The 21,894-nt window shown below is 55.7% G+C and overlaps 1 protein-coding gene across 2 annotated transcripts in view; it reads left to right on the top strand.

The window, feature by feature from the left end:
* HTT (huntingtin) overlaps window positions 1-21,894 on the top strand; it is a 173,676-nt gene that overhangs the window by 106,130 nt on the left and 45,652 nt on the right. For both annotated transcript variants that reach the window (XM_062212855.1, XM_062212854.1), the window contains 5 exons: window positions 2,631-2,767; window positions 4,878-4,994; window positions 12,503-12,625; window positions 12,890-13,125; window positions 14,157-14,299. In XM_062212855.1, coding sequence (XP_062068839.1) covers window positions 2,631-2,767; window positions 4,878-4,994; window positions 12,503-12,625; window positions 12,890-13,125; window positions 14,157-14,299 — 756 coding nt within the window. The remainder of the gene's footprint in view (window positions 1-2,630; window positions 2,768-4,877; window positions 4,995-12,502; window positions 12,626-12,889; window positions 13,126-14,156; window positions 14,300-21,894) is intronic.

Genomic DNA, 21,894 nt, shown 5'->3' with positions numbered 1-21,894 from the left:
GCCACTTAGTGCTGCCCATCTGCAGGAGAGTGTAGACCAGGCCAAGTGAGCGCAGAGGTTGGGGTGGTTCTGGATCTCCTAACCAGCTAAGCCAGTCATCTTAGCCATGGCCTCACACGGGCTCAGGCTGCTGCCTCAGTGGGGACAGAGTAGTCGTATGTAGCATCTCAGCCACCGGATTTAGCAGAAAATGCAAATGTCAGATACCAGACATCGTCCACAGCTCTGCAGCAGCCACTCACCTGCATACTCGCCCACCTGACGTTAAGGCACCCTGGTGCCGAGGACCTTCAGAGAGCACCTTGGGCAGCCATACCCTGAGTTTAGCACTGGAAAACTAAAGCATCCATCTGAGAGCAGGGGTGTGCCTGTGTGGGCCTGTTGATCAGGGGTGGGTGAGTGTGTCTGTGTCACTGAGGGTGGGTGAGTGTCCCTGTGTCTGTGTTACTGAGGGTGGGTGTGTCTGTGTGTGTGTCACTGAGGGTGGGTGGGTGTCCCTGTGTGTGTGTCACTGAGGGTAGGTGTGTCTGTGTGTGTGTCACTGAGGGTGGGTGTGTCTGTGTGTGTCACTGAAGGTGGGTGGGTGTCCCTGTGTGTGTGTCACTGAGGGTGTGTGTGTGTGTGTCACTGAGGGTGGGTGAGTGTCCCTGTGTGTGTGTCACTGAGGGTAGGTGTGTCTGTGTGTGTGTCACTGTGGGTCGGTGGGTGTCTCTGTGTGTTACTGAGGGTGGGTGGCTGTGTCTGTGTGTGTCACTGAGGGTGGGTGTGTCTGTGTGTGTGTCACTGAGGGTAGGTGTGTCTGTGTGTGTGTCACTGAGGGTGGGTGTGTCTGTGTGTGTCACTGAGGGTGGGTGGGTGTGTCTGTGTGTGTGTCACTGAGGGTGGGTGTGTCTGTGTGTGTGTCACTGAGGGTGGGTGGGTGTCCCTGTGTGTCACTGAGGGTGGGTGTGTCTGTGTGTGTGTCACTGAGGGTAGGTGTGTCTGTGTGTGTGTCACTGAGGGTGGGTGGGTGGGTGTCCCTGTGTGTCACTGAGGGTGGGTGTGTCTGTGTGTGTGTCACTGAGGGTAGGTGTGTCTGTGTGTGTCACTGAGGGTAGGTGTGTCTGTGTGTGTCACTGAGGGTGGGTGGGTGTGTCTGTGTGTGTGTCACTGAGGGTGGGTGGGTGTCCCTGTGTGTGTGTCACTGAGGGTGGGTGGGTGTGTCTGTGTGTGTGTCACTGAGGGTGGGTGTGTCTGTGTGTGTGTCACTGAGGGTGGGTGGGTGTCCCTGTGTGTGTGTCACTGAGGGTGGGTGTCCCTGTGTGTGTGTCACTGAGGGTAGGTGTGTCTGTGTGTGTGTCACTGAGGGTAGGTGTGTCTGTGTGTGTGTCACTGAGGGTGGGTGGGTGTCCCTGTGTGTCACTGAGGGTGGGTGTGTCTGTGTGTGTGTCACTGAGGGTAGGTGTGTCTGTGTGTGTCACTGAGGGTAGGTGTGTCTGTGTGTGTCACTGAGGGTGGGTGGGTGTGTCTGTGTGTGTCACTGAGGGTGGGTGTGTCTGTGTGTGTCACTGAGGGTGGGTGTCCCTGTGTGTGTGTCACTGAGGGTGGGTGTCCCTGTGTGTGTGTCACTGAGGGTGGGTGGGTGTCCCTGTGTGTGTGTCACTGAGGGTGGGTGGGTGTCCCTGTGTGTCACTGAGGGTGGGTGTCCCTGTGTGTGTGTCACTGAGGGTGGGTGTGTCTGTGTGTGTGTCACTGAGGGTGGGTGAGTGTCCCTGTGTCTGTGTCACTGAGGGTGGGTGTGCCTGTGTGTGTGTCACTGAGGGTAGGTGTGTCTGTGTGTGTCACTGAGGGTGAGTGTCCCTGTGTGTCACTGAGGGTGGGTGTGTCTGTGTGTGTGTCACTGAGGGTAGGTGTGTCTGTGTGTGTCACTGAGGGTAGGTGTGTCTGTGTGTGTGTCACTGAGGGTGGGTGAGTGTCCCTGTGTGTCACTGAGGGTGGGTGTGTCTGTGTGTGTGTCACTGAGGGTGGGTGGGTGTCCCTGTGTGTGTGTCACTGAGGGTGGGTGTGTCTGTGTGTGTGTCACTGAGGGTAGGTGAGTGTGTCTGTGTGTGTCTTTCAGAGGCGAGTGTGCCTGTGTTTCTTTTCTGTTTTTTTCTGTGTGGTTGTAGTGAGTCTATTTGTTTTGATTTTTGTTTTGGACCTAATGGCCTGGGGGGAAATCTCGTGTGTGAGAGATGAGTTTACTTAGAGCAGCACAGGCAGGTGCAGTCCACACTGTGACTGTCGCTCAGGTAGACCAGTTAGCTTCTGCCTGCGCCAGGCATCTTACTGCTTTGGTTACGGATAGTATGATTTCCAGATGGACGTTTGCATTTGAGTCCCCTGCAGCGAGAAGTGAGTCATGGTACAGAAAGCCTGGTTTTCTTTCTTTAGGAGCTGCCCGGGAGTGTTAGTCAGTGTGGAGAGGAGGGTCCTGGGCCTCCATGTAGTAAAATGACAATTCCCAGAACACTGACTAATACCGTTAGTTAGTTCACCCCTCACCATACCATAGGGACAGGTTAGGAGTTTTTAATTTCCTGAAAACACTTTGGAGGTGTTCACAGCTGTCTTCCAAATGTGGCTTAGTAGGGTGCCGTCTGTGTCCGCAGCCATACCTGCTCTGCAGCCCATCGTCCACGACCTCTTCGTGTTACGGGGAACAAACAAAGCTGATGCAGGAAGAGAGCTTGAGACGCAGAAGGAGGTGGTGGTGTCGATGCTGCTGAGACTCATCCAGTACCACCAGGTAAGGAGGGCGTCTGCGCACAGGAGAAGGAGGTGCCGCTGTCGGCTTTGCCTGGGTCAGGTGCACTTGGGTGTGTGTCTTGAAAGGGAGCATGGCCCCAGGAGACCACCTGACACCTGTCTGGCAGTCAGAAGATAATCCCAGACAGGAGAGGTGGTGGAGACCCTCTTTTCCAAAACAAAGACCAAATATAATTAATTGCATCATTGGTCAAAATAATAACATTCTTAAAAATGATAATATCTCAAATATGAAATAAAGGCTTTATTTACTGTTATTTTGTCAAGGATTAAGGTCTTTTTCTTTGAGCTCATTTTTTCCTCTTAAGTTGGAGCAAATTTGAGGTGTTTGAGTGCAGAAATCTGACTTTTTAAGTGATTTTTTTCAAAACTTACACAGTTGTTGGGGCCAGCGCCGTGGTGCAGTAGGTTAATCTCTGCCTGCGGTGCCAGCATCCCATATGGGCGCCGGTTCTAGTCCACGCTGCCTCTCTTCCAGTCCAGCTGTCTGCTAAATGATGGCCCAAGTGCTTGGGCCCCTGCACCCGTTTGGAGACTGGGAAGAAGCACCTGGCTCCTGGCTTCGGATCGGCACAGCTCCGGCCATTGTGGCCATCTAGGGAGTGAACCAACGAAGGAAGACCTTTCTCTCTGTCTCTCCTTCTCACTGTCTGTAACGCTACCTATTAAATAAATAAATAAAATCTTTTTAAAAAAACAACTTATACAGTTGTTTAGCCCTCTTTTTATTTATTTATTTGAAAGCCAGAGTTACATACATAGAGAAAGAGACAGAGACAGAGAGAGAGAGAGATCTTCCACCTGCTAGTTCACTCCCCAAATGGCTTCAGTGGCCAGAGCTGAGCTGATCTGAAGCCAGGAGCCATGAGCTTCTTGCTGATCTCCCATGTGTGTGCAATGGACTAAGCACTTGGGCCATCTTCACTACTTTTCCAGGCACATTAGCAGGGAGCTAGATCAGAAGTGGAGCATCTGGGACTCGAACCATATGGGTGCCGGCACTGCAGGAGGCAACTTTACCCAGTATGCCACAGCACCAGTCCCTAGCCCTCATTTTGTCAGTCCTTTTTAGCTGTTTGTCTTTGAGTCTCTGTGAAACTAGACGCTTTCTTCATACAGGAACACCGTCTTTGTGCATTCATGTTGATAATGTGGTGTCTAAATGTTTAATGCTTACTTAAATCACATAATTACAGTAAAAACGACAAATACAGGGAGGGGTGGATGAAGGAGCCGTTGAGTCTTGGTGAGCGTGGCTGAGTGGGCGGGGCCCTGGGAGGGCTGATGAGCCCCGCGTCCAGTGAGGTCTCCGCTGTGTGGCGAGTAGGCAGCTCAAGTCTGGCAAATCTATCCAGCGATGGGCGGAACTCTGTTGTATGTATCCCCGCACCAGTCCCTTGAAGAGTGAAGGTAGCTGTGGATACAGGGATCGGCCTGAAGGCAAGGCTGTGTCCGTCTATATAGTACTTAGGTTTTATAGAGGGAGGGCTGGCAAGCTTCTGTTAGTAACCATTCGGGGCTCTGTGGGCTGAAGGGCCTCAGTTGCAGCCCCTCACCCCTGCTGGTGCAGGGTGCAGGGTGCAGCCCTGACTAACTGGGCACGGAGGGCATCGCTGCGCGTTGGAACTGCAGATGTGGTGGCCGGCTGCCCTGGTAGAGCTTTGCCAGACCATACCTACCTCTGTTCAGAAACGCTCAGTCGTCTCAGAGCGCTGCTCTTCAGTGAGAGTCCCTCGCAGGAGCGCAGGATGGAAGTTCATGTACACAAAGCAGGAGGTATCTGCGGGTTGCTCAGTCAGGGCCTGTGTTGAGTGTCCCTGCAGGTTTTCATTCTGTGCCTTTCTCGGATTATGAGCTCCTGTCAGTTCCATAGGAACGGACGTGGCCACGAGTCATGCTGAGTCACTGTGCAGCTCACTGGTGCCTTGGAGACGCTGCTCTGTGGCCCCCGCTGTGGTCGTAGGGCCCTCACTGGGGTCTCCTGGTATCCTGGAGTCTTCCTGCTCAGCTGGGGTCCAAGGGCGCCAGGAGGGAATGGAAAGGGGCCTGCGGGCTGGAGACGTCCTAACTGTGCTGCGATGCTCTTGCAGGTGCTGGAGATGTTTATTCTGGTCCTGCAGCAGTGCCACAAGGAGAATGAGGACAAGTGGAAGCGGCTGTCTCGCCAGGTTGCTGACGTCATTCTCCCGATGCTGGCCAAGCAGCAGGTTTGTCACTGGAGTCTGGCTTGCAGTGTGCAGCACGCGTGATGTGCTGCTTTTGGAAGTGGAGTGAGATAATCTTGAATGGCGGGTGGTCATCAACGCGTGCCAGATTCCTGCTTTGACAGTAGCTCTTGGTGCTGGTCACAGTGCGTGTTTTCTGACAATGACCTGCTCAGGCTGCCATTGTCTGTCTACTTGAGTGAGGAAACCATAGCTCAAAGGGCATTGGAGGTTACCCGAAGGTGCTGGGCTTGACTTGGTCCAGGTCTGACTCTACAGCCTGTACTTGGTCCTGTTTCATTACACTGTCCCCGTCCTGTCAGTCATGCGTTTTCTGTGGTCCTTGGCTTTTTGTTTTTGGTTTTCCTCATCATTGATGCGGTACCTGAGCAGCTGTACATCATTTAATCAGAGCTGCTCTGCTGCGGTGACACTGCTTGTGGTGGGGAACGGTCTGACGGCCGTACCAGGTGGGGCCGACAGTGCTGTGTTCCCGTGGCGCAGATTCCACAGGTACCAGAGCACAGGAGGCTGTGTGCACTGAGCAGCACCTCTGTAGCCAGGAAAGGGCGGTAGGGGTCTGCTGAGGATGATCCCCAGAGAGGCCCACAATGTGCCTGGCACAGGTTGAGGTTTTGAGTGGCCAGCAGACAGACATGTTTGTCCATAAAACAAGCCCTGGACCCTGGGGTAGTGCGTGGCTCTTGGCATGTGGAAGAAGCCTCCTAAGGATGGCTCTCCTGAGACCACACACACGGTGGCTGGGCCTCGGTTTCTGGCGATATTGAGACATGGGTTCAGTGATGTCTGGGGCTCCAGGGCTGTATGTGGATCCTCTTGGGTCGCATTTGGTGAGCTTGCTGTTGTCACACTATGTGCAGTCTGAGGCCTGACTGATTCTGCCATGGTGAAGGTGATAGGACAAACTGGCACACTTTGTCCAGTGACCGTCAGGTAGCTCAGCACAGGTACGGGCAGTGGAGACAGGAACGGACCAGGCAGATTTAAAAGCACCTTGTCCTGCTGGGGACAGCAGAAAACTAGGAACACCTGTAAAACGTCGGCTGATGGCGAGTACTCTGCAGAGCACCCAGGGGAGAAGAGAGCGGGCAGTGTCACGGAGAGCGGGGACAGGCAGGGTGGGCAGTGTCGCGGAGAGCGGGGACAGGGTGGGCAGTGTCACAGAGAGCGGGGACAGGCAGGGTGGGCAGTGTCACAGAGAGCGGGGACAGGCAGGGTGGGCAGTGTCACAGTGAGCGGGGACAGGGTGGGCAGTGTCACAGAGAGCGGGGACAGGCAGGGTGGGCAGTGTCACAGAGAGCGGGGACAGGCAGGGTGGGCAGTGTCGCGGAGAGTGGTGACAGGCAGGGTGGGCATGTCACGGAGAGCGGTGACAGGGTGGGCAGTGTCACGGAGAGCGGTGACAGGGTGGGCAGTGTCACGGAGAGCGGGGACAGGCAGGGTGGGCAGTGTCACGGAGAGCGGGGACAGGGTGGGCAGTGTCACGGAGAGCGGGGACAGACAGGGTGGGCAGTGTCACGGAGAGCGGGGACAGACAGGGTGGGCAGTGTCGCGGAGAGCGGGGACAGGCAGGGCGGGCAGTGTCACGGAGAGCGGGGACAGGCAGGGCGGGCAGTGTCGCGGAGAGCGGGGACAGGCAGGGCGGGCAGTGTCACGGAGAGCGGGGACAGGCAGGGTGGGCAGTGTCGCGGAGAGCGGGGACAGGCAGGGTGGGCAGTGTCACGGAGAGCGGGGACAGGCAGGGTGGGCAGTGTCATGGAGAGCGGGGACAGGCAGGGTGGGCAGTGTCGCGGAGAGCGGGGACAGGGTGGGCAGTGTCACGGAGAGCGGGGACAGACAGGGTGGGCAGTGTCGCGGAGAGCGGGGACAGGCAGGGTGGGCAGTGTCACGGAGAGCGGGGACAGACAGGGTGGGCAGTGTCACGGAGAGCGGGGACAGACAGGGTGGGCAGTGTCGCGGAGAGCGGGGACAGGGTGGGCAGTGTCACGGAGAGCGGGGACAGGCAGGGTGGGCAGTGTCACGGAGAGCGGGGACAGGCAGGGTGGGCAGTGTCGCGGAGAGCGGGGACAGGCAGGGTGGGCAGTGTCACGGAGAGCGGGGACAGGGTGGGCAGTGTCACGGAGAGCGGGGACAGGGTGGGCAGTGTCACGGAGAGCGGGGACAGGGTGGGCAGTGTCACGGAGAGCGGGGACAGGGTGGGCAGTGTCATGGAGAGCGGGGACAGGCAGGGTGGGCAGTGTCACGGAGAGCGGGGACAGGGTGGGCAGTGTCGCGGAGAGCGGGGACAGGGTGGGCAGTGTCACGGAGAGCGGGGACAGGCAGGGTGGGCAGTGTCGCGGAGAGCGGGGACAGGCAGGGTGGGCAGTGTCACGGAGAGCGGGGACAGGCAGGGTGGGCAGTGTCACGGAGAGCGGGGACAGGCAGGGTGGGCAGTGTCACGGAGAGCGGGGACAGGCAGGGTGGGCAGTGTCGCGGAGAGCGGGGACAGGGTGGGCAGTGTCACGGAGAGCGGGGACAGACAGGGTGGGCAGTGTCACAGTGAGCGGGGACAGGGTGGGCAGTGTCACGGAGAGCGGGGACAGGCAGGGTGGGCAGTGTCACGGAGAGCGGGGACAGACAGGGTGGGCAGTGTCACGGAGAGCGGGGACAGGCAGGGTGGGCAGTGTCGCGGAGAGCGGGGACAGGGTGGGCAGTGTCACGGAGAGCGGGGACAGGCAGGGTGGGCAGTGTCACGGAGAGCGGGGACAGGCAGGGTGGGCAGTGTCGCGGAGAGCGGGGACAGGCAGGGTGGGCAGTGTCACGGAGAGCGGGGACAGGGTGGGCAGTGTCACGGAGAGCGGGGACAGGGTGGGCAGTGTCACGGAGAGCGGGGACAGGCAGGGTGGGCAGTGTCGCGGAGAGTGGTGACAGGCAGAAACTTTGCTGATGGCGTAATGCTTGAGTATGCTGTAAGGCAGGGAGTGTGACCTTGCAGATAGTTGAGGGGGGAGGGTTTCAGGGAGCCAATGGCAGGGCTCGGCCCCGTGGGGGACATGCCTGTTAGGGTTCTAGGGAGCAAATCCCAGGGCATGGCCCATGGGGGGACATGCCAGTTAGGGTTTCAGGGAGCCAATGGCAGGGCTCGGCCCCGTGGGGGCCATGCCTGTTAGGGTTCTAGGGAGCCAGTGGCAGGGCTCGGCCCCGTGGGGGCCATGCCTGTTAGGGTTCTAGGGAGCCAATGGCAGGGCTCGGCCCCGTGGGGGACATGCCTGTTAGGGTTCTAGGGAGCCAGTGGCAGGGCTCGGCCCCGTGGGGGACATGCCTGTTAGGGTTTCAGGGAGCCAATGGCAGGGCTCGGCCCCATGGGGGACATGCCTGTTAGGGTTCTAGGGAGCCAGTGGCAGGGCTCGGCCCCGTGGGGGACATGCCTGTTAAGGTTCCAGAGGCTGGTGTGGTGGGCCAGCCCAGGGATGAAGGGAGAAGCTGAGGCCTGCTGGTGAGACCATCGGGGAGGACTTTGGGAGGGTTGAGAGGGTTTAGCATAGTGATGTGATTTTAGTTTTAGAGGCTCATTGGTTTTTCACTTGTTTTCTTTTTTAAAAAATTTATTTGTGCAACAGAGGTAGAGCGTTCCCACCACGGTTTACTTGGCAGATGCAGACAGCTGAGAGCCGGGAACTCAGTCTGTCTCCCTGTGGGCAGCAGGCACCCAGCTACTTCCCAGGTCTGCATTAGCATTGTCTGCAGCCAAGGATTGGACCCAGGCACACTCCAGTGTGAGATGTGTGAGGTGTCAGTGTCCTACCTGGCTTTTTGGGTTTTTTTTGTAAGATTTACTTGTTTATTTGAAAGGTAGAGTTATGGGGGCTGCAGCAGCCAGGGCTGGGCCTGAAACCAGGAGCCTGAACTCAGTCTGGGTTCCCCACATGGGTGGCAGGGGCACAAGCACTTGGGCCATCGGCTGCTGCTTTCCCAGGTGCATCAGCAGGGAGCTGGATTGGAAGTGGAGCAGCTGGGACTCAGACCATAGTGGGTGCTAGCATAGGCGGCTGCTTGACTCTCTGTGCCCAACACTGGCCCCTACTGGGCATCTTTGCTGCTAGGTCAGACGCCTTTCAATTCTTATTTCTCAGTTGAAAGTATACTCCCGGGGAAGGTGAAGGCTGAGCAGGGAAAACACATGCAGCCCCAGGGCACAGAGGAGGAGCCATTGGCATCAGTTGGCACAGGGTGAGAGCAGGACCAGCAGGGTCTGCCAGTGGTTCAGTTGGATGTGAGAGAGGCGTGAGGATGACTTGGGGTGGTGGATGAGGCTGCAGACGCTGGAGCAGTGGGCCTCAGGAGGAGGTTGGGGTCTGGGTAGAATGTGTTCTGTCGAGACCCCTGTAGATGCCTGCCTGCTGGAGTGAGGCTGGTATTGGGTGTGTGAGCTGGGAGCTGCTGAGAGAGACCTGGCAAGATACACACATTTGAAATTCGACAAAATAAGAATCCTCGGCTCAGAGGTCAAGGAGGTGAGGAAGGGCCCAGGAAGGGGATGGAAAGAAACCGCCAGTGCCCAGGCAACAGAAGCAGGCGGGTTGGGGGTGGAAGGGGTCAGTTGTGGGCGTCCTGAGAGCTGGGCCTCGGTTTGGCAGTGGTGCTGAGGGCACTGAGATGAGGCTGGAGAAGAGCAGATAGAGCGAAATCCTGCGAAGACAGTGAGAGGCAGAAGACTCCCTAGAAGAGAGATCTTAGGGTGGACCGAGTGTAGACTCCCTGGAAGAGAGATCTTAGGATGGACCGAGTGTGGACTCCCTGGAAGAGAGATCTTAGGATGGACCGAGTGTGGACTCCCTAGAAGAGAAATCTTAGGATGGACCAAGTGTGGACTCCCTAGAAGAGAGATCTTAGGATGGACCAAGTGTGGACTCCCTAGAAGAGAGATCTTAGGATGGACCAAGTGTGGACTCCCTAGAAGAGAGATCTTAGGATGGACCGAGTGTGGACTCCCTAGAAGAGAGATCTTAGGGTGGATGGGAGTGTAGACTCCCTGGAAGAGAGATCTTAGGATGGACCGAGTGTAGACTCCCTGGAAGAGAGATCTTAGGGTGGATGGGAGTGTAGACTCCCTGGAAGAGAGATCTTAGGATGGACCGAGTGTGGACTCCCTAGAAGAGAGATCTTAGGATGGACGGAAGTGTAGACTCCCTAGAAGAGAGATCTTAGGGTGGACGGGAGTGTGGACTCCCTGGAAGAGAGATCTTAGGGTGGATGGGAGTGTGGACTCCCTGGAAGAGAGATCTTAGGGTGGATGGGAGTGTGGATTCCCTGGAAGAGAGATCTTAGGGTGGATGGGAGTGTGGACTCCCTGGAAGAGAGATCTTAGGGTGGATGGGAGTGTGGACTCCCTGGAAGAGAGATCTTAGGGTGGATGGGAGTGTAGACTCCCTGGAAGAGAGATCTTAGGGTGGATGGGAGTGTAGACTCCCTAGAAGAGAGATCTTAGGGTGGATGGGAGTGTAGACTCCCTGGAAGAGAGATCTTAGGATGGACGGAAGTGTAGACTCCCTAGAAGAGAGATCTTAGGGTGGACGGGAGTGTAGACTCCCTGGAAGAGAGATCTTAGGGTGGGTGGGAGTGTAGACTCCCTGGAAGAGAGATCTTAGGATGAACCGAGTGTAGACTCCCTGGAAGAGAGATCTTAGGGTGGGTGGTACGTAGAGGGGAAGCTGGCAGGACCGAGGGCAGTCCATGCAGAGAGCAGAAGACAGACTGGAAATTGCAGTGTACAGCAGAACACTGCTGGACAGTGCCCTTGAGCAGGTTTCCCGGGTCGAGTAGTGGCATAAATGGCACTGGGCCTTTGTATGAGTGTGTTGGGTTCTTCCAGAGTTGCAGGCAGCTGTGCAGGCCAGAGAAGCCCTGGGCACTTGGAAGGTGGTGTGTTTGCCATACTATTAGATTGCAGATGCCTGCGCTGAGAAGTACCCCACCTCCTGGCAGAGTTGTTTACTTTGTTACATTCTCTCAGTAGCAACAAAAATCTGAAACATCAGTAGGGGAATGATTGAACACCTTGTGGTGTAAACTTTGCGTCCATTAAGAGGGATTGGCTTTAAAGCCAGTTGCCTTGGGAATTTTCCATTGTATTGTTAAGTGAAAAAAAGCAGAGACAATTATGATACGAAGTTTCAAAATAAAGCAGAACACTTTCTGCTTGTGTGTGGGGATGTGGTTATAGAACATGGAAAAAACTGGGCAGGTGACACACCAGCTTGCTGACCTTTGTGACTTGACTGATGGGCAGGGCAGGGTAGGAGTGGGTGCAGGTGCAGGAAAGGAGAAAGCAAGTATGCACTGTTCCATGTGTGTTGAAAGAGGTGTGTGAAATGCCTGTCACCTGAAGACTGGATAAAGAAATTATGGGATGTGTGCACCATGTAGTACTGCACAGTGGCAAAAAAAAAAAAAAAAAAAAAAAAAAAAAGAAATCCTGTTATTTGCAACAAAATGGATGAAACTGGAAAGCATCATAATTAGTGAAGTAAGCCAGTCCCAAAAGGATGGATACAGTATGTTCTCCCTGATCTGTGATAACCAGTAGAGCACCTAAAAGGTAATCTATAGAAGTGAAACTAACACTTCAAGATGCAGTGACTTTGAACAGCCCTGTCTCGACTGTTGGGGAACAGGTGTTTTTTTTTTTTTCATACAATTTGTTGAACTCTACTTAGTATAGAATTAATCATATGTGTATGAAGTTAACTGAACATAGAGCTTAGTAAAAAATAAGAATGGGAATAGGAGAGGGAGGAGGAAGAGGTGTTGGGGGGGGCGGTAGGAAGAATCAGTATGTTCCTAAAGTTGTATTTATGAAAAACATCAAGTTTGTATTCCTTAAATAAAAGCTTTCTGGGGGTGGGGGCAAGAAAGAGGTGTATGAGAGGCAGGTCCCCAAGGCATGGTGACAGTTGTATTAGGGCAGTTCCACTTGGTTTGCTTCATAGTTTGTATATATGAATCTTGGACAGAAACCATGTCATGTATGCAATAAGTGTGTAAGTGAGAAGATTTCCAATGATGATAGAGTGTTCTTAACTGATTGTTTCATTCACTACTGAAATCAGAAGGCGTTTAAAGAAAGGGCTGATTGGGTGGGCGTTGTGGCCCAGGGGGCGGAGCAGCTGCTTGGGTGCCCACATCCTCTCAGGGGGCCAGTGCTTCCAATCCAGCGCCCACTAACGCGCCGGGGAAGCAGCGGCTGGCACCTGACTTCCTGTCACTCATGAGGGAGACCTGGACAGAGTCTGGTCCTGGCTGTTGTGGGCATCTGGGGAGTGAACTGGCAGATGGATGCCCTGCCTCTCCTCATACCTCCCCCCGTTGCTCTGCCTTTTAAACGAATACATTTTTTAAAAAGATATAGAGATGTTTGTGACCATTTGCCCTTGAGATATGGGACCTGAAAATAAATGAAGCTGGCATTTCTGTTGGCTCACGTGGAAATGCTTTGGGCTTTAATTCCACAGATGCACATCGACTCTCATGAAGCTCTTGGAGTGTTAAACACCTTATTTGAAATTTTGGCCCCTTCCTCCCTCCGTCCGGTGGACATGCTTTTGCGGAGTATGTTCGTCACCCCGAGCACGATGGTGAGTGTTGCCCAGAGTGTCGGATCTATCCTGGGGCTTGTTCACGCACAGACGGCCAGCCTAGAGCTTGTGGCTCCGGCTGTTGTGGTGACGTTCCCAGGGGAGACAGGTGCTGCATCTCTGGGACCACACTTAGAGAAGCAGTGATCCGGAGACACACCCTGCGGTGCTGAACAAGGGCTCACCTGCGTGAGCTGGGCAAGCAGGGAGGGTCTCACCCTCTCCTGTTCTGCAGCTGTAACTTCCTTATCTTCTTTGTTCTAGGCATCTGTGAGCACTGTTCAGCTGTGGATATCAGGAATCCTGGCCATTTTGAGGGTTCTGATTTCCCAGTCGACAGAGGACATTGTTCTTTCTCGGATTCAGGAGCTCTCCTTCTCTCCGTATTTCATCTCCTGTCCAGTGATTCACAGATTAAGAGATGGGGATGAGAACGCAACACCGGAAGGACATAGTGAGGGGAAACCAATGAAGAGTTTGCCAGAAGAAACGTTCTCCAGGTGACCCAATGAGCCCCTGTCTGGGGAGAAGTCAGTGCTTGCAGGATTGATAAGTCTGGAGTAGTTCTTCATCTTGCTGCAGCCCTGTGTAGCTTTGAAGTTTGAATTCAAGTACATAGAAGGCCGAGTTGCAGAGAGAGGAAGAGATAGAGCGAGCTCTTCTCTGCTGGTTCACTCCCCTAATGGCTGCAACGGCTGGGGCTGGGCCAGGCCAAAGCCGGGAGCCTGGAACTCCATGCTGTCTCCCACGTGGGTGGTAGGGGCCCAAGTCCCTGGGTTATCTGCTGCTGCTGTCCCAGGCACACTAGCAGGGAGCTGGATGGGAAACAGAGCTGCTTGGACTTGCACTCACACAGGAGCCGGCATCACAGGCTTATCCCTGTTGTGCCACAGCGCTGGCCCCTCCAGCAGAAAGTTCAGAGCATAAGGACATCTGCTAACAGTCAGTCTGTGCTACTCTCGTCAGGTGCTGGCAGTTCTACACGCTGTCAGTAATAGAATACTCCCCCATAAGGTGGGTGGCACCCACTGTATACCGCAGTGTCAAATTTGTCCTCCCTTCTGAGGACAGGGGTCACGAGTCAGGCACTTGGAAATGCTTGTGCAGAGCCAAGGGTCCCTCGGCCTTCACAGTGCTCGCTGCCCGAGACCTGCCTCTGCACAGGGCTGCCTTCCCAGCAGTCCTTGCTTGGCTTGTTGTCAGCGGAGATGAGCACGGCAGCTCTTACTGTGCACCAGCCTGTGGCTCTCCTGTGTTGTGTTGAGCACAAGGCCAAAACCGGTGGTCCCTTCAGTTCCCGGCATGGGGGCGTTGTCAGCTTTACATCGTACAAAACTGGAAAGAATTCTGTGTGTCGTTTAATCCTGACCGCCCGCTGCCAGTCTTTAAGTGGGGAAGGTGTGGCGTGGCCAGCATCGCCGTCACGGTGTGGATTATGCGCGGCCTGAACTCACTTTGTGTGTGGCGTCCAGATGTGGCGCGGGGCCGTGTGGGAGTGGTCTGATGGCTGCTGTGCTCTCCCTGTTGACAGGTTCCTGCTGCAGCTCGTCGGCATTCTCTTAGAGGACATCGTTACGAAGCAGCTGAAGGTGGAGCTGAGCGAGCAGCAGCACACGTTCTACTGCCAGGAGCTCGGCACGCTGCTCATGTGCCTGATCCACATCTTCAAGTCTGGTAGGCGGATGGGCCTGGCTGCGCGTGCCCGGGGCCCCGCCCTGCTCCGCGTGCCCGGCGCAAGCTGTGCTCTGCTCAGCAGCTTGTGCGCTCTTTGAGAGCGTTTCACGGGTGGTGGGACCCGGCAGTTTACTCTGGTATGTTCTGAAAAGGAACGGGGAGCAAGCTGGTGGGAGAGTCTGGTATGCCCACGTTCTTAGCAGCGTTGCTCACGGTGCACGGCTGGTGGACGGGTGAACAGGCAGATGTGGTCTGTGCACACGGGGACTGGTGTTCAGCCTGTAAGTAGAAGAAAATCTGACACCTGCTCCAGAGATACGCTTTGAGGACACTGTGCTGAGTGAGATAGGCCAGTCACAGAAAAGAGAAGCCCTGCGCTTCCACCTGAAACAGACTCTTAGACAGTCACATTCAGAGACGAGGTCGGGGATAGAGATGGGGGGAGTTTAATAGGCACAGTTTCAGTTTTGTGAGACAAAAAGAGTTACGGAGGGACTGGCACTGTGGCGTGGTTGGTTAAGCTTCCACCTGTGGTGTCAGCATCGTATATGGGTGCCGGTTCAAGTCCTGGGTGCTCCATTTCTGATCCAGCTCCCTGCCAATGCACCTAAGAAAGCAGAGGAAGATGGCCCAAGTGGTTGGGTGTCTGCTACCCATGTGGGAGACCTGGAAGAGGCTCCCTGCCCTGGCTTCAGATTGGCCCAGCTCCAGCTGTTGTGGCCATGTAGAGAGTGAACCAGACGATGGAAGACTTCTTTCTCTGTTTCTCCCTCCCTCCCTCTGCTTCTCAAATAAATAAATAAATCTTTAAAAAACAACAGTTATGGAAATGGGTGTTGGTGATGGTTAAATTATGTTTCTTCGAGCCATTATGCTCTCTCTGCTTTCTCAGTGCCTCAGCAGGAAGCTGGATCAGAAGCAGAACAGCTACGACTCAAACCAGCACTTGGATATGGGGTGCTGTGTTGCGAGCGGTGACTTAATTCTCACTGCACCGCCACACCAGCCCCTTCTTTTTACCTTTGAAAAGGTCTTTTGATTTATGCCTCATGGATCACTGGAGTAAGTTGGAGGTTGAGAAAATGTGCCTTGTTAGCAAGTAATAGATTCATTTTTGTGTATGTTGGTCATTTTAACACCTTGCGGTTAGTTATCTTAGTTGTCTGTACTCCATCCAGGAGACCTCCGTGTCTCTGAGGACCTCTCAGTATAGACTGGGTGTGTGCATGCGTAGCCACTTGGATGTCTGTGCGGTTCAAGGTGTTTGCCATCCATTGCTGTAATTTTGTTGTCTTCTTTGTCTCAAAACTGGAAAGGCAGAGTTACAGAAAGAGAAGTCCTCCAGCCTCTTTTTCACTCCCCAAATGGCTGCAGCGGCCAGGGCTGGGCCAGGCCGAAGCCAAGAGGCAGGATCTTCATCCAGGTATCCCATGTGGGTACAGGGGCCGAGTACTTGGGCTGTCCTCCGCTGCTTTCTCAGGTGCGTTAGCAGGGAGTTGGGTCAGAAGTGGAGCAGCCGGGACTCAAACTGGCGCCCATATGGGATGCCAGCATCACAGGCTGTATATAGCACAATGCCAGCCCAGGGAATGCATTTTTACTTCTACTGCAGGGTTGTTCAGTAGGACCTGCAGCAAAAATGTCTTGACATCTGCACTGTACCATGTGGGTCATCATGGCCCCTGAAATGTGCCTAGCAGGATTGAGGGCCTGGCTGTAGAAGTTTTTATTTATTTATTTAAGTTATTTGAAAGGCAGAGGAAGAGAGAGTTTTCTTCTACCCCTACTGGCCCACTCCCCACATACAACAGCTCGAACTGAACCAGGCTGAAGCCAGGAGCCAGCAACTCAATCCAGATCTCCCATTTGGGGGCAGGGTCCCCCCCACTTTAGCTATTGCCATCTGCCTCCCATGCACTAGCCGGAAGGTGGAATGGAGAGCAGTGCACTCTGATATGGGATCCAGACATCCCTGAGTGGCAGCTTAACCATTGTGCAAGGGGCCAGTGCTGTGGCATAGCCAGTAAGGCTGCCGCCTGCAGTGCCGGCATCCCATATGGGCGCCGGTTCGTGACCCGGCTGCTCCTCTTCCAGTCCAGCTCAGTGTTATGACCTGGGAAAGCAGCAGAATATGGCCCCAAATGCTTGGGTCCCTGTACCTGCCGTGGGAGACCTGGAAGAAGCTGCTGCTGGCTCCTGGATTCGGATCGGTGCAGCTCTGGCTGTTGCTGCCAATTGGGGAGTGAACCACCAGATGGAAGACCTCTCTCTCTCTCTCTCTGCCTCTCCTTCTGTCTCTGTGTAACTCTTTCAAATTAAATAAATATTTTAAAAAATTGTGCAAAATGCCTGTCTTGAAAAACTTAATTTTTTAAAAAGAGTGAATTTTCTTTTTAAGGTGTATTTACTTATTTGAAAGCCAGAGTTACAGGAAGAAAGAGATATCTTCCATCCATTGGTTCGCTCCCCAAACGGCTGCAAAGGCCAAAGCAGGGCCAGGCTGAAGCCAAGAGCCAGAGCTTCTTCCAGGTCTCCCACATGGGTGCAGGGGCCCAGCCACTGGGGCCGCCCTCTGCTGCCTTCCCGAGAGCATTAGCAGGGAGCTGGAGTGGAAGTGGAGCAGGCAGGACGTGAACTGGCGTCCATGTGGGTGCCGGCATCACAGGCAGTGGCTTAACCCACTGCACCACACCACAACGCTGGCCCCAGTTTTGTTTTTTTAATTTTTGTTAACTTGAGCCGCTCTGTGTGGCTGGGCACTACCTTTGCTGACAGTGCCGCCACATTGAGAAGCAGCTCGCTCTTCTGGAAGGAGTCTGGGCTTGGAATAGGCAAGTGGGTTTGCGGCTGGTGTCTCTGGACGCTGTTTCATTGGCCTGGTCTTTACAGATAACACGTGTGTAAGCATACATTCCTGTTTGTTTTCCTTGTTTAGTTTGCATTTCTTTTAAAGATGCTAGGTAGTAGAACACTTTTTTTTTTCTTTAATATTTATGTATTCATTTGAAAGCATTACACAGAGAGAGAGAGAGAGAGAGAGAGAGAGAGAGAGAGGGGTCTTCCATCCGCTGGTTCATTCCCTAATTGGCCGCAATGGCTGGAGCTGCACCGATCCAAAGCCAGGAGCCAGGAGCTTTTAACAGGTCTCCCACGTGGGTGCAGGGGCCCAAGGACTTGGGCCATCTTCTACTGCTTTCCCAGGCCACAGCAGAGAGCTGGATTGGAAGAGGAACAGCCAGGACTTGAACCAGCACCCATATGGGATGCCGGCACTGCAGGCAATGAGTGGCTTTACCCGCTACACCACAGTGCTAGCCCCTTTGATTGGTTTTAAGATAGAATTGAAGCAAGCATTTAGGGTATTCATGCTTTGTTAAAACAGAGGCAATGATTCCTAACTGTCCCTTGAAAATTGAGACTTTTTTTTGACAGGCAGAGTGGACAGTGTGAGAGAGAGACAGAGAGAAAGGTCTTCCTTTGCCGTTGGTTCACCCTCCAATGGCTGCCGCGGCCGGCGCGCTGCTGCCGGCGCACCGTGCTGATCCAAAGGCAGGAGCCAGGTGCTTCTCCTGGTCTCCCATGGGGTGCAGGGCCCAAGGACCTGGGCCATCCTCCACTGCACTCCCGGGCCACAGCAGAGAGCTGGACTGGAAGAGGGGCAACCGGGACAGAATCCAGCGCCCTGACCGGGACCAGAACCCGGTGTGCCGGCGCCGCTAGGTGTAGGATTAGCCTGTTGAGCCATAGCGCCGACCGAAAATTGAGACTTAAATTCGTCCATTTCAGATACGCATTTTGAAATAAAAACTAGTTTGAATAATGGCCTTCACTTTTAGTTTGAGGGAGGATATTTATCCCAAAATTGTCCAGATTCATTGTGGTGTAAGCATAGTAGCTAAGAAAGAGACGTGTCCTTTGGGTGTAAGGTTCGTATCTTTCTCTTTTCCTCGAAGATGGATTAGCTCAGAGCCACTAGGGTGTCCACACAGCTTCTCCAATCACAGGCTGGGACTACTCAGGGAAAAATGCTGTGTCCAGGCCGAGCTTGTACGCTTCGCTTTCTTGACCTCATTCCCTGAAAAATACAGTGTGACAATTGTCTCCCTAGCGTTCACCATGTAGAGAGGATTTAAGGTGCGCGGGAAGATGTGTGGCAGCTGTGTAGAACTGCTGTGTGCTTTCGGGAACAGACTGGAGCCCGTGGGTGCTGCTGTCTGAGGGTGTCCTGGAGCCAGTGGTTCTGTCAGTTCTGTCTTAAAACCAATCAGAGGGGCTGGCATCCCACGGCCCAGGAAGGCTCCCTGCCTGCACCAGCCGTGCTTTCCCAGACCGCGTCTCGTTGCCCCTTCCCACCTGCCATCCAGGTGCTTACCCAGTCCGGACAGTAGGAATTGTTTCTTGTGATTGACGGTGGACAGGTGGCCCTCACCCAGGCGTGAGTGGACGGAGTGAAGGTGCAGCTTGTGTAGCCCCTTCCTCCTAGGCTGGCCATTCTCACCGCTCTCTCCCCAGGATTTTGAAAGTGTCAGTATCTCCGCCTTAGGGCCAAAGTCGGACTGGCGGAAGAGAGGGAGAGTGGGTGTTCCCGCACTGATTGCGGCTGGTGCTTGAGCCGAGGGGCTGCTGACGTGGTGATGCCGGGAGACGTGGTGTTCTCCGTCAGGTGTGGGCACGCGTGTTTGTCTTCCCAGTGGACAGCTCCCCTTTCTTCTGAGGAGGGAACTTGAGCTCTTCCTGTCACTTGTGCTGCTCCTTGCGTTGGTGCCGGGCCGAACAGCAGCTCAGGTGTTTGCAGCGTCCGCGTGGTGTGGCCGCTGTGTGAAGTGTGAGGAGCAGACGTGTTGTGTCCATGCTTGGCTGCAGGGGCAGAGCCCAGCTATGGTTCAGGCGGACTCCCATGTGGTGGAGGTGAAGTGGACTTGAGAATTCTGTCTCCGGAGACTGAGTGTGCACCCTCTTCCGGCCTGCTCTCAGGACGGTGTTTCACCAAGGCCTGCTCCTCTCATCCCTCCCCTGCTTTGGTCCTCACCCTTGCTCTGAGCCCTGGGCCCGCCCCTCGCTCCTCTCCTTGTCTCTGCGGGCTTCCTGTGCCTCCCCTGTGCCGCCTTTGCAGTTCATAGGCCCTGCCTGGCTTCCTTCTCTGTGTCCCACACGACTGGACGTGGCCACTCAGGACAGCAGGAAGGGAGAGTCTCCACAGAGTACCTTGTGCCCTCTGCCATGCCCTCGCTGCTGCCGCTGTTCCTTAAGGTGGCCACAGGAGCCAGCATTTCAGCGGCTTACGCAGGGTGCAGCCTGACAAGACACAGCCATTGTGCGCGACCTGGTGACCCCAGAGGCCCTCCTACGCCTCCTGCAGTGAGTGTAGTCATTGCGATACCTCGGCTCTGACTGCTGAAGTCCAGGTGTGTCCCGGTCAGCCACGGGCTCCCCTCATCCGTAAACCTTTGTGTCCTGGCGCGCGGTGCAGAGGTCCGCTTCTGCCCGGGAGCTCCCCCGATAGTTGCTGCTCGTAATCCTGCAGTTGTCTTCTTTCTTTGGTTTCCTGACACCTTCCATCTGTGGCAGCCATCTCTCAGGCACCAGGTTTCTCTGAGCTTCCCGCAGTAGCAGGTTGTCTCCTGTGTCTGTGACTGTGTTGAGGGTGTTCACTTTCCTTCATGCAGGGATCCAGGGACCCTCTCCTTCCTGTGGCTCTGCCAGCCCTGGGCCTCAGCGTTCTCTGTGTGCCTGGGGAAGAGGAGGGGAGGTAGAGAAGGTTTGTATCACCTTGGGTGAGAAGCAGTGGACGTCGCCTTGTGTTCTGTGGGCACAGGGGCCTGGGGGAGGCCGTCCTGGCTGATACCTGCTGGCCAGCTTGGCAGAGAGTTTGCCATCGATGATATAGTTGACAGTAAGGATGAAAACAGATGAGTTCAGGAAGCGGGGGCCGAGGCGGGTGTCGCAGCAGGCGCGGCTGGCTAGAGCAGGAGCTCTCGCAGTCCTGCTGACGGTCCCAGCGGAGTCTCCCCGTCCTTCTTAGGAGTTCTGGCCAGTCCCTCCTGGCACCTGAGCACTGCTGTCCTGACCCTCCTCTCCTGACAAAGACCTGGAACCACATGGCCCCTTCCCCACCGTCCCTGTCCTGTCTTCGGCCTGCTTCCCCAAGGTCTTGTCTTAGGTTGTCTTGAGTTTCCTCTCTGTGCTCACCGAGTACCTCTGGCACACTGGCGGGGGCGATGTGTGCTTGTGTCTGTGCTGTCGCACCTGTGGCTGCTCACTTGCCCGCCGCTGCAGCCTTACATGGAAAGAGCCTTAGTCGGCCGCTTTGCTGTGCTTCCTCGGTTCCTGGCCTCTCCCTCTCGGTTAGGAGACAGCCTCATGGCAGCCCCACGGCAGTGGGTTTTCCCGCTTGCTCCTCAGCCCTCCTGCCCCAGCCTGACACCTCCTGGGTGCTGGTTGCAGCCTCTCGGTTGTGTGTCCCTGACTTTCTGTTCTTGACCTCTCTTCCCTGCGCCACCCCCGTCTCTGTCTCCCTCTTGGTGGGTTCGTGTCCGTTTGACCTCTGTCACTTGTTTCCATCAGCTTCCAGACATGTGACTTGCCCTGCCCGTTGCCCGGCCTAGCTGACTTCCTGCAGGGCTTCCTCTTCTTGTTAGCGAAGTGCACACCCGTCATCGGGTTCTTCAGACGCCAGTGTTGCTGCAGGCTTCCCCCAGCACACACCCTGCGGCCTGTCCAGACCTCCGTCTGTTTCCTGGGTGCTGCCCTCTGAAGTCCACCTCACCTCCACCTGTACTTCTCCCAGCAGCACTGCAGCAGCAGCAGCGGCAGCCCCGGGTGGTCGTCCCCCCGTGCCAGTCATGTGCTGGGCCCTGCAGTCCAGCAGTGGCGGCCCCGGGTGGTCGTCCCCGTGCCAGTCATGTGCTGGGCCCTGCAGTCCAGCAGCAGCGGCGGCCCCGGGTGGTCGTCTCCCCGTGCCAGTCATGTGCTGGGCTCTGCAGTCCAGCAGTGGCGGCGGCCCCGGGTGGTCGTCCTCCCGTGCCAGTCATGTGCTGGGCCCTGCAGTCCAGCAGCAGCGGCGGCCCCGGGTGGTCGTCCCCCCGTGCCAGTCATGTGCTGGGCCCTGCAGTCCAGCAGCAGCGGCGGCCCTGGGTGGTCGTCTCCCCGTGCCAGTCATGTGCTGGGCCCTGCAGTCCAGCAGCAGCGGCGGCCCCGGGTGGTCGTCCCCCCGTGCCAGTCATGTGCTGGGCCCTGCAGTCCAGCAGCAGCGGCGGCCCCGGGTGGTCGTCTCCCTGTGCCAGTCATGTGCTGGGCCCTGCAGTCCAGCAGCGGCGGCCCCGGGTGGTCGTCCCACCGTGCCAGTCATGTGCTGGGCTCTGCAGTCCAGCAGCATCAGCAGTGGCCCCGGGTGGTCGTCCCCCCGTGCCAGTCATGTGCTGGGCCCTGCAGTCCAGCAGCGGCGGCCCCGGGTGGTTGTCCCACCGTGCCAGTCATGTGCTGGGCTCTGCAGTCCAGCAGCATCAGCGGCGGCCCCGGGTGGTCGTCCCCCTGACTCCATGCCAGTGGTGTGCTGGGCTCGTATAGCTACATTGTGACTTATTGAGCAGGTACCG

This window comes from Lepus europaeus, chromosome 16 (assembly GCF_033115175.1).
Source record: "Lepus europaeus isolate LE1 chromosome 16, mLepTim1.pri, whole genome shotgun sequence".
Classification (NCBI taxonomy): domain Eukaryota; kingdom Metazoa; phylum Chordata; class Mammalia; order Lagomorpha; family Leporidae; genus Lepus; species Lepus europaeus.
The sequence above is the reverse complement of the archived record's forward strand: the minus strand, read 5'-3'. Positions and strand labels throughout refer to the sequence as shown.